The 12,257-nt window shown below is 40.3% G+C and overlaps 1 protein-coding gene across 1 annotated transcript in view; it reads left to right on the top strand.

Moving 5' to 3' along the window:
• vps35 (VPS35 retromer complex component) overlaps nucleotides 1–11,395 on the top strand; it is a 29,094-nt gene extending 17,699 nt beyond the window's left edge. The window contains exons 9-17 of the mRNA XM_039794533.1: nucleotides 105–201; nucleotides 1,249–1,397; nucleotides 2,803–3,010; nucleotides 6,765–6,920; nucleotides 7,554–7,676; nucleotides 7,767–7,946; nucleotides 9,117–9,356; nucleotides 10,049–10,192; nucleotides 10,533–11,395. Of these exons, the coding sequence (XP_039650467.1) occupies nucleotides 105–201; nucleotides 1,249–1,397; nucleotides 2,803–3,010; nucleotides 6,765–6,920; nucleotides 7,554–7,676; nucleotides 7,767–7,946; nucleotides 9,117–9,356; nucleotides 10,049–10,192; nucleotides 10,533–10,712 (1,477 nt within the window). The 3' untranslated portion in view covers nucleotides 10,713–11,395. The remainder of the gene's footprint in view (nucleotides 1–104; nucleotides 202–1,248; nucleotides 1,398–2,802; nucleotides 3,011–6,764; nucleotides 6,921–7,553; nucleotides 7,677–7,766; nucleotides 7,947–9,116; nucleotides 9,357–10,048; nucleotides 10,193–10,532) is intronic.
• The last annotated feature ends 862 nt before the right edge of the window (nucleotides 11,396–12,257 follow it).

Here is a 12,257-nt window from a genome sequence, read left to right as displayed (position 1 = left end):
AGTATACTAAAGAGACTGTACGCGTAATAACCAACTCAAAGATCTAGTGTAAATAGTGGGAATGTACTTGGATTTTCTCTGCTAATTTCTATTTTGTTTTTCAGACTCGCTCTGTTTGCTCATCGAGAAGATGGCCCTGGTATTCCATCTGAGATCAAACTGTTTGACATCTTCTCTCAGCAAGTGGCCACTGTTATTCAAGTAGGTTATATTCTGTAAGACAAAAAGTCAGTCTGTACACACTTAATGATTTCCACACTTTGATTTAAAGCTTTAGTGTGTAACTTAACTTGTTACATTCAAGCCATTGCCAAATGAGTTGCTACAAAGCTAATTAAGACTATCGGCTCCACAACTCTCTCTGTATTTCTCAGTATGGCTATGTTCAGAAGATTGTGTCGTCCGGCTCTTCTGAAGAGTCCATCATGTTTTTTTAATCCTCTGTGTCCTCCTTGGCTACTAGCAACTGTGCGCGCGACCACGGACGGTTTGTGTCGTGGATGCGCCGACAGTGTTGTTGTCATTACTTAGAATTCCTCATGGGGAAGACAGAAACTAAGCACTATACAGTAGACTTAACAATTTTTTTGTGCACCAAAAAGTACAGCTGCAAACATTTGAGGACATGATCTTGGGCTTTGGGAAACACTAACATCAAAATTGTGTAGACCAAACAACTAATTAAAGGTGCTCTAAGTAATGTTGGGTGACGGCACTTCTTGTTGACGTTCAAAGTATTTTCAAACAAAACAAGGCTAGCTCGCCCCTCCCTCCTCCTTATCCCGTCCCCTCTCCCTCCCTTCCGTGCTTCCACGAACTAACCCCCCAACCCCCACCCCACCCCACCAGTGCTTAGAGCACCTTTTTAATTAATCAAGAAAATAATCAACAGATGTTGCAGCCCTACAAAAAAGTAGAGTAATAAACTATTAAATATTGTTGAGTCAGTTTTAAGGTGTAGAGGAGATTTGATAAGATTCATGTCAGAACAACCTAAAAAGTTTATATTCTCCCCCATTCTGGTGTAGGACAAAAGAAAAGATATCCTCAGAAAATTAGATGAATCTTCCAATCATTGGTCTACATACATTTTCAACTTTCATTCATGTCAACTGCTTACAGTATGATGTTAGGCAAAACGGTCTTACTAAGCTATCCTTCTCCAAGCTATGACGACTCTAAGTTTAAATTTCAAACCGTTGGACTGACCATGCTGACAGTTTCATTCTATGATTCTTCCTCCTCCAGTCTCGCCAGGACATGCCATCAGAGGACGTAGTCTCTTTGCAGGTCTCTCTCATCAACTTGGCCATTAAATGCTACCCTGACCGTGTGGACTACGTAGATAAGGTCCTGGAGAGCACTGTGGAGATATTCAACAAGCTCAACTTGGAACAGTAAGTCCTAACACACTGAGATTTAAGAACACAATGATTATCCAGGTAACAGTGCGTAAAAGAGGGTGAGAGCCAAAAAATAAAAAATAAAAACATGCATGCTCACAGTAGATATAATCTACAAACAAAAATCTGGGTAAGAAGAGGGAGAGTGAAATGCCATAGAGGGATTCCTCATTAAGCCCAGTTCACACCAAAGATTGGCACTGAGACAAGTTGAAACTTGCCACTACTTACAACTTGCCGGTTTGTAGCGTTCTAAAACCTGCCAGTTCAGTTTAGCTTTTTGTAGCTGAATACATCATATGAATGTGGATAACGTTAGTGAGATGCTTGCTACAGTTACATTTCTAGTGATGAATCAGTGAAAATGCTTTTATTTCTCTGATTCACGGCTTTACAAGATGACTTCTATTGGCTGTTGAAATGGGTGACGTCTCTTGGGTTCTAAAACCAGCACTAGGGACACCATCAGCTGTTTTAAGTTGAGCTGAGACGGACCGGAAGATATTTAAGGGTTTAGGGTTTCCCGAATGTTCAAATCGGGCATGTTCATATTTGGGGTTAGGAAAATTCTCTCTCTATTACGGTACCAACTTTATTCATTAACCTTAATGTCTTCTTGCTTTATCCTTCATGGCAGTCTCAAAACATGATGAGAAACTATTAAAAGAGGAGGGTCACCAATATGCAGAGCAAAAACAGAGGGATTTAATCATTTTGGTTATTTCAGCTTTCCTATTGTTACCTGCTGTAAAAAATTACAGATATTTTTAATTGAATATATTTAATGGAACTGTAGAGGCCTGCATAAACTGACCAAATTAACCCTTGTGTTGACTTCGGGTCACATTGACCCGTTTTCATCCCAAGAAAATATGGGATGTAGAAATAAGCGCTGAAAATGTGTAGAAGAAAAATTTTAAACGTTGGAAAAAGCAAAAACAAATTGGAAAAAAAGGCGTCAAAAACGTTGAAGGTTGATGGGAAGACAACACAAGGGTTAAAGCAGGTTTTGAACAGGTTAAAAGCCAAGATTGTGTTCTTACAGGAAAACACCTATTAGCTAACGAGACAATTAAGATACGTAACTGAGGATCCCAACGGTAGATTCGTAATCGTACAGCCGCATTCTGTCTACATGTCTTAATTAATTAAATGTATACGGACCAAAAACAAAAAAAGAAGAGGGAGAGTGGTAGTCTTTGAGTTAGCGTGACAGCGGACAGTGATCAGAAAGCTGGATACTGTCATACTCATGTTTCATTGTTACTCCATGTAAACCTTTTTATCACAAACATGATCACAGACAGGATAGAATAAGGTTAATGATTGGCATTTAAATGCACACTGCTTTCACACTCGTGTCCCACTTTTACCCGTTCCGTTCTTTCCCCTCCCCTAGCATAGCAACCAGCAGCGCAGTGTCAAAGGAACTAACCCGACTGTTGAAGATCCCAGTGGATACCTACAACAACATCCTGACCGTGCTGCAGCTCAAGCACTTCCCACCACTCTTTGAGTACTTTGACTACGAGTCACGCAAGAGCATGAGTTGCTATGTGCTGAGCAACACACTGGACTACAACACCACCATTCTGGAACAGGAACAGGTTGGATTCCTCCCTACCACTAAAGCACAAGGGCATTAATTGTTGAAGCATCTTATTGTTCGACTGACAGGGCAATACAGCTGTCAAAACGTTTGAATATTCATTCTAAAAAAACATAAGTTCAAATATATTTTGAATAACAATTTTTGCGCATTACGTCCACAAGAAGGCGAACCAATACAATGGGAGACACTACTTAGGAATAGGAATATTTATTTCAACATAAACATGTCTTTTTAAAAGATCTACATACCTACACATTACAAAAAAAAACTAATAAAATAATCCTGTATAAAAGTAAAACTTTATTTAAAGACTGTAGGCAGGACATGACACTAATCACACTGCTAGGTTTGTAATTCGGTCATAAACAACAAAGTCTCTTGCCGTTCCTTGACGATTTCGCCGTTGGCCCTTACCGACAGAAGTTCCTGAATCTTGTCGTCTCTCACGTTAGACATTTTTTCATATGCATCATTGTGCTACATACATTCTTCACCTTTTGAATGTTTTTCTTCTGGTTTTTGTGCCAGCCGCATGATAAAAAGGTCATGAACACGCCCATTCACTCGCTGGGAATTCTCTGGCTGGGCTCAATTGGACATTAGACAGACTTTGTAGGGAATGTTGTTTAGAGAGCAGCGGCCCTGGCCCACACGAGAACGTGCGAGGCAGACAGCCTCACTAGGCCTGCTTTTATTTTTTCCCACAATAAAATCTTTATTTTCATATTTAAAGGTCCAATATGTTATACTGACAGCTAGCGTTTAAAATTGTAACTGCAGTCCAAATTCAAAATACTGAAAGAGTTGTCTCCCCCGGCCCCTCGTCCCCAGCGTCGAAGTTCACGGGAGTTGCCAAGTGTTGAGAACGCTAAAACCAACGTCACTGTCGTGTTATTTCATAAATAAGGAGCGTGATTCACTATTATCTAGCGTAACCTCTTTATTGGGTAGCCGCATTCAACCACACGTTTTTTCCCTTCCTCCCCGTGTCTCTAACATGTCCCTCCTCATACACAACTTCCATTAAAGATTCCTACCCATATAATGTGCAATAATACCACAGTCACACAATGTCAATGTTAGCTTGATGCTAGTCTTGCATTTCCAGACATTACTCCACAGCGTAGAGGAGTTGCTAGATGCTGCTATGTTGACTGTTCTAAAAGCATGTGCTCTCGTGGAGCTCTGTACGCAGAGTCATCTTTTATCGAATAACCGCCTTGCGGCCATCTGCACCCAGGGCACAGTCACTGTCTGGGCTACGCCCGCTGAACAGAAGCGGGGAAACAATTTTGGTACTGCTACTTCCAGACCCATTATACAGCTTGTCTATACACTGTACAGTCAGTACATTACACATTATGGTTGCATGCCAGTTTGTAATAAAGTGGGAATCCTCTTACTGTCCAACATATCATAACTGTGAAGCTGATGATGGTAACGTTAGCCACAATAACATAACATTAGCTACATACATTGCAAAGCGACCTGTAAAGAACACTGTGTCCCAATCCAACAATTCAGGCAATGGGATGTTTTGCCAAAGTTACATTGCATGTTTCCATTATGAGGCAGTCAAACTTGGGGTTTCTGGCATACAGTATGTCATGGATCCTATGTTAGCAGTTAGCGTTTATTAGCATGGCAGCGTTAGCACCAGTCAGGAACACTTCTCCTGCTAAGTAACGTTACTCTATATAATTTAATGTGAGCACATGAATGTTGAAATGACCGAAAATGTCTATCCCTACATTAGCCGTGATATTAATGAATGAAGCTCAACGCTTACCTGTTTAGGAGGAAATTAGTCAACTCTGTGTCCTTTTGGGCTCTACGCTGTCTCCATATTTCAAAGCATCTCCAATATTTAGGGCTGGGCATCGTTCAAAATATTTTGATCGGGTGCCAATTTCGATACCTCAGTTTTGATGCCGGTTCCTAACGATATTTTTTTCGATACCATATGTTTTAAAATCAATTTCAACATCAACAAAAATACATTAAACACTTTAATAAAGTTGCCTTGCCTTACAAGCTCAGCCTGTCAGTCAGTCATCAGGGCAAAGAAACCACTGTTGTGCCTGCTTGTCTAAGAGGAAGTGTAACGTCAACCGCACCGCGACCAATGGGGTAAGCTTCGCTTCAGAACTCGAACCTCCTATGGTGCCATTTTGATGCTACAAAGCGATCACCTCCCATTAGCATTGACTAGCATTCATTTTGACGTCACTTGACAGCGAATAACTTTACATCTGCAGCGTTTAAAGACTCTATTTGTCCATTGTTTATTTCTAAAGAAACACGACCATGTATAAAAGGCTCCATTACCTTGTATCTCACGTTATGGCTCCGTAGCAGACGTTTTTTTTAAAATTGGAGAAGCTCGCAGGCAGTTTCGACTTACATGAGCTGTTTAGGTTTAAATAATAATGTTAACTAGCATCTTAGTGATCAATAATTAGCCTGTGCCTATGTTATCTCCTTACATATACCTACGCTCTCCGTCTCTGTAAGATTGGGAATGATTGAGATTTCTCTTGGCACCGCTACCAGAACACTTACAACTTTCAGACAGGTTGCTCACGTCACATTTACATTGTCTCTCTCAGTTGGAGGCTGCACAGTAACGCTAGCGATCACCGGAAAAGTGCTTCTAATAACCTTCACTGGTCTCGGTCCAGAGCAACGGGATCTGTTAGTCCATTCTTATATACTGTCTATGACCCTGACCGCTTTCGGCTCGCCATTAATATCATATCTCATTAAACGCTGTCTGCGTGAAGTTTTGAAAAACTAACCACACTTGAAACCACTTTATCGGCATTGCTGACTTCAACGAAACTACAGAGCTGACGACGTAGTTTACTCCGTGTGTGTGTGTGTGTGTGTGTGTCGGTCGGAGCTCTGCTCTCTGTCAGTATGCAGAGAGGACAGATTGCGCTTACGCGTTCAGACGCTTTTGGAACCAAAATTTGGCACCAAAAGATTAATAATTTTTCGATATACATAGGATTTTTTTCGGTGCCATAAAAGTATCAACGTTCGGTGCCCAGCCCTACCAATATTTAGCTGTGTATTACCATGTCTCTGGTTATGCAACCATTTAGAAAGATAGCTAGCTTATTATTTTTAGGGCGGATAGAATTAATCTTTTTCCGTTGATCCCTTTTGTTTGTTTGCTGCTTCCATGGCTGTACTACAGCTGTAGCACACTGGGTTTGCATTTTTACAGGTATATCTGGCAGCTGGCCCGGCTGTCAAAATGGGCAGTTGATAACAACACACAGGCCAAAACGCAAACAGACATTCCGTCATGGAACGAAAATTTCAAAAGGAGAAAATACTGGCTTTAGCATTGTTGTTACAAAAAAACATAGTATTTCAACTTAGCATGTTTCCTTAATATCTGATGCCACATTGTGGTAATTTTTGGATTAAATACAGTACATATATAACTTATTGCACCTTTTAATGTTAATAATATATACAACTTAAATATATATTCAAATTTAGAATATTCATTGAAGGCCCTAGAGTGCAAGGCATCAGAAATCCTGTACATATAACAAGGCCGCATTACTTAGTGTTGAATGTGTGGCCTTCTCATACTACTGTAATTTACTGGGCAAGATTTTTGATCTGTCTCTGACCCATGACCTCATCAGCATAGGTCATCAGCCAAAAGCAGGAAGGAAATGTAGGAAAGATCCTGGAATCAAAACTCCTTACTCCCTCTCTGGTTTTTCTAGGTGGACGCCATCTTGAGCTTGGTATCCACACTGATACAGGACCAGCCAGACCAACCAGCTGATGACCCTGACCCTGAGGACTTTGCTGAGGAGCAGAGCCTTGTGGGTCGTTTCATCCATCTACTCCACTCCGAAGATCCGGATCAACAGTATCTTGTGGGTCCTTTCCTCAACAGTAAAGGAGCATGCCAGTGAATGAACTAAGATGTATACATATTAAAATGAAATAAAATGAACGTTACAATCAAGCCATTGCCAAATGAGTTGCTACAAAGCTAATTAAGACGATCAGCTCCTCTCTCTGTATTTCTCAGTATGGCTATATTCAGAAGACTGGTGTCCGGTGACATTCCCGTGCGGAAGCTCGAGTTAAGATAATTACCTTAACCTGAAGAGTTAATGTTTTTTCAATCCTCCGTGTCTCCTTGGCTACTAGCAACTGCATGGAGGGCGCAGTCATGGAAGGCTTGTGTCATGTGGACTCGCCGACAGTATTGTAGTCATTACTTAAAATTCCTCATGGGGGAGACAGAAACTACGCACTATAGCTTTAATGTGCACCTTGATGGATTACACACTGTTCATTGATTTACATCATAAGGAAATGAATGTAAACCAGTGGCTGCCTTGAAAGTATGAAAATGCATTTAAAAATCTGTAACTCTATGGCATGCTTTGGATTTAAAACTGCTGTGTGTTTCATGTTTCTATAACTTTCTCTGTTGGGGTTGGTAAGCCACAATGTCTTTGCTGTTGTTCATTAACGTTAACACTCTGGTTTGTGGTCAGATTCTGAACACAGCCCGGAAACACTTTGGTGCAGGTGGGAACCTAAGGATTCGCTACACACTCCCTCCTCTGGTGTTCGCTGCCTACCAGCTGGCCTTCAGATACAAGGAGAACTCCTCATTGGTGTGCAAACATCCCTTTCACTACATCTCACATGCTGTATTCCTAGTTTTGTCTATACTATTAAATTATTCCAAATGTGTCTCCCATCAGGATGACAAGTGGGAAAAGAAGTGTCAGAAGATCTTTTCCTTCGCCCACCAGACCATCAGTGCACTTATCAAGGCGGAGCTTGCCGAGCTGCCTCTTCGACTCTTCCTGCAGGGGGCGTTGGCTGCAGGCGAGATTGGCTTTGAAAACCATGAGACTGTTGCTTATGAGTTCATGTCACAGGTACAATGTTTAATTAAACAGTCTCCTTTAAATCTCTTGACCATTCAGGCTCACACAGTGTCTTCACAGGCTACATAGTGAAAGCAGTACGTCTTTGGTCCTGGCTAAAATAACCAAAGTACAGATCTGAAAGTGACCTGAGTTAAGTTAATAAACCCTCAGCACCTACCTAAAGAATGTGATTTTTAGAGTCTATAATTGAACCTTTGCATTTCATGCTGGCCTCACAGATTCCTGTCAAGATTTAAATGTTTTTGAATTGGGAAAAGCTTTAGGTGGTGTTGCTCTAGAAAACTCACAACCACATTATATACAGACGATGATAAACAAAATAACACTCAAAGTTTCACATATTGTTTTTTTATTTTACTGTACAAATTGAAAAGCTTGAGACAACTGTCGGACTAGCTAACTGAAAATGTATGAGGGAAATATCTTTAAACAAACGCTTGTGCATTTTGTATCTCGGACATAATTGGTTGGCTACAGCCTATAGTGTGGAGGACACTTAATTTAAGACAGCTATAGAGAGAGGGGCAGCCAGTCAATTGAACTCCAGTTACATAAAGAAAGATGACGTATGATAACTCAAAATATTTTATATTATATCCTGTTTTGAGTTGTTCAAGTGGATTTGTTAACACTTAAACATGGGCCTTTAATTTAAATATTCTGTGGGAGCATTTTTTTTTTTTTTTTTTTACAGCAAAATTTTATTTGTGATTTTTAGTTCATAGAAAAGTAGCACAGCAACTTGAGTGCCTTAATTTTGAATATTTGACTACTTGAGACCCCAAAACCCTTGTTAAATTGACCCGTTTTCAATTTTTGTTTTATATCAGAAAATAAGGGACGTAGAAATAAGCACTGAAAATGTGTAGAAGAAAAATTTAACAATTTAAAACGTTGGAAAAAGCAAAAACAAACTAAAAAAAAAAAAAAAAAGGTGTCGAAAAAGGTTTTCAAGGTTGACGGGAAGACAACAGGCAATTGTGGTGATTTCTTTCATTGATTTTGTTTCGCTTTGATTCTCAAATATTGCAACAACCAAACCTCTGCCTCTCTCCTTTTCACATCTTTTGTCTCAATCCTTTTCCTCCCTCCCTCCTTGCCCACCAACGCCACCTTTTGCATTTCTTCTCTTGCTTCTCAATACATCTCCCTCACCAGGCCTTCTCTCTGTACGAGGATGAGATCAGTGACTCTAAAGCCCAGTTGGCAGCCATCACACTGATCATTGGTACCTTTGAGCGAATGCGGTGTTTCAGCGAGGAAAACCATGAGCCGCTGAGGACTCAGTGTGCGCTGGCTGCCTCCAAGCTGCTGAAGAAGCCTGACCAGTGCCGAGCCGTCAGTATCTGCGCCCATCTCTTTTGGTCAGGTCGCAGCACTGAAAAAAATGGTGAAGAGGTGTGTTGGAATTGTTTTTGTGCTATTTCAAAAACACTTATATCTGAAAAAAATCTTGCGAAGGCAACTAAAATGAGCCGTGCTGTCCCTACATACCACCAGTATACTCAGTGTGAGTAAAGGTTTGTTGATGTAATAATGGCACCAACACCAAACGGAGCTCGCAATTGTGATGGGACCTGCAGTTTCCGAAATCAAGGAGTAAACTGTTATACTAAAATGGGGACGATAAATGACACTGTATAAGTGTTTTATCAATCTTAAGTACACTGTAGCATTTACTTTGGACATTAGATGCATTTAGCCTGTGTTAACGCGGCACATTTCAATTACGTGTATTTTTTGGGCAGTTTTGTCTTTATTACATAGAAGACATTAGAGAGGGGACAGGAAATGAGAGGAGGACGCTGGTGGATGACATACATCAAATGTCCCAGAGTAGATTTGAACCGTGGATATAACATTACAGGGTTACCTTCTTAACCCCTGTGCTACCAGGATGCCTCAAAAAGATTCTAATGAAAAATGCAGATAATGGGTACAGAAGGAAACGGTTTCTTTTAGATTTTCCATTAAGTATCCTTCAATACTATACTGTATCTGAGTTTGCTAGATCATTATTCGGACACATTTTGATTCACTTGATCTGTTTCCACTGCTGTCATTGCTAAGTACTGATGTTGCATTATTAGATACGCGATGGTAAGCGGGTGATGGAGTGTCTAAAGAAAGCCCTGAAGATTGCCAACCAGTGTATGGACCCATCACTGCAAGTCCAGCTTTTCATTGAAATCCTCAACAGATACATCTGCTTCTATGAGAGAGAAAACGATGCGGTAGGACACCACAAATGTCAACATAGTTTAGACACCTGTTCCAAGCTGTGTTGTTAGCAACTGTCACATTTTGAATGCTCTTAAATACCCAGGTTACTGTTGTTTCTCTGCAGTAACCTGGTTTGAGAAATGTCATGTAAACAAGAACCTGATTTGTTGTTTTCAGTTTTGTCATTCTGATGGCTTTAAATGAGTATGTTACTCTAACATCTTTGCTTTTAACCTTCAAAACACAAAGACAGTCACTTCCAATTGATGTGAATGAAGTCCATAAAAGCTATGTAGATATTACACTACAAACAGGAACTCTTACACTGTCCCTCATCCTCCACCTGTCCAGGTGACTGTCCAGGTATTAAACCAGCTTATCCAGAAGATCAGAGAAGACCTTCCCAACCTGGAGGCGAGTGAGGAAACGGAGCAGATCAACAAACACTTCCACAACACACTGGAGCATCTTCGCCTGCAGAGAGAATCCCCCGAGTCTGAGGGCCCTGCCTATGAGGGCCTGGTCCTTTAAAACTCACGCAGGTTGGAAGGATGTGAAGTCCATCCATAGATGTTTCACTATATTATAAATATACAACAGCACACACTCACAAGAACTCACAAAATCCCATCCTGTAGGCCGGGAATAAAAATAAATATCAAGAAGAGCTAAAGTACTCACTCCTTCATTTTATTATTATTAATTTTTCTGCATCATTTCCTCTTCACCGTCCCTCACTTGCAGAATGGTTTTCTGCAACAGGTTGGAGATGTTACATTTGAGAAGCGTGTGCCAACAACACTGCACTTAGCTTTAACGTGCACTTGTGGCAAGTCGTAGGCACTATTCCTTTATGAATTCCTGCTTGGCTAATTTGTCTTTAACCTGTATCATTTGATTATCAATAGATTTACTAGCTGTTGTAGGTGTACCTGCTGAGTCATCAACCCCTCATGTGTTCGCATCTTTCCATATTGAGAAGTGAATGTATTGCCGTGAGTGTATAACGGCTACAAGATCTAGTATTGGTGTTACAGCTGTATTGCATACGAATAACCCCTGAATAACTGCTGTTCCTTGGGATGGCTTTGTAGCTATTTTTAAACTGGTTGGAACAAGCGAAACTGAAGACCTGATGTATGGAAGTACATGCAAACTATGGCCCCACAGGAACAGTGCAAACAATGTTGTTTCCATTAAAAGCGTCTTTATCACCTGGTCGGTCAATTCAGTTAATAATTGTGCAGCATTTTGCATGATCCAGTTCTTCTGCTGTCCCAGCTGGGCTGCAAAGAAATACAAATAACCTTACAAATCTAGGGATTTATAGGTGGGAAAATTGTCATTTTGACAAGATCCTCTCATGCTTAAGCAGTGCTTCTTCTTAATAACATCAGATTTGTCTCTCATCTCTCTATGGACTCCATATTTCATGTATTGTTGATTTCTGGACTTCTCACCAATGGATTGGCACGTTCAGAACTGCAGCATGTATTTGCCTGATTTAGTGTGCTTGTAATATAAGGCCTGGTTTTCAGTTTACTCTACATGGATCCCACCAACTACAATGTCTTGACTGTTTCCAAATTTTGTTGATTAATTAAATCCTGTTGCTTGGCGACACTGTCATTGGGGTTAGTATGTTGTGGGAGGGTGCAGAGATTTCTCAGGATTGTATGCTAGTTGACAAGTTGCCATACTGAGAACCTACTGATGTATACATGTGCTGCAGCTTCTGACAGTGTCTGCTGATTTCTCTTCCTTAGCTATTGTTGATTTATTGGAGAGGGAATTGACCATTTTCTCTCCCCTTTTTAAATCTGTGTGAAAACCCTCTTGTAAATCAGATACAGAAAAAAACAATTCTCATTGTCATTTGCTGAAATAAAATAACAATTAACAATACATATTTGCATTTTGTTTTTACACAGCATATGAACAAAATACAATCTTATGTTACAATAAGTGACCATAACTGTTAAAACGATCTGTGTTAACACGTTACTCTTAATGTTTTTTTTTTCTGAAAGATCCAAAGCAGCCTATGAATATTAAAAAACGAAAAGGCCTATCCTA

This window comes from Perca fluviatilis, chromosome 3, assembly GCF_010015445.1.
Source record: "Perca fluviatilis chromosome 3, GENO_Pfluv_1.0, whole genome shotgun sequence".
NCBI lineage: Eukaryota > Metazoa > Chordata > Actinopteri > Perciformes > Percidae > Perca > Perca fluviatilis.
This window is presented reverse-complemented; position numbering and strand designations above follow the sequence as displayed.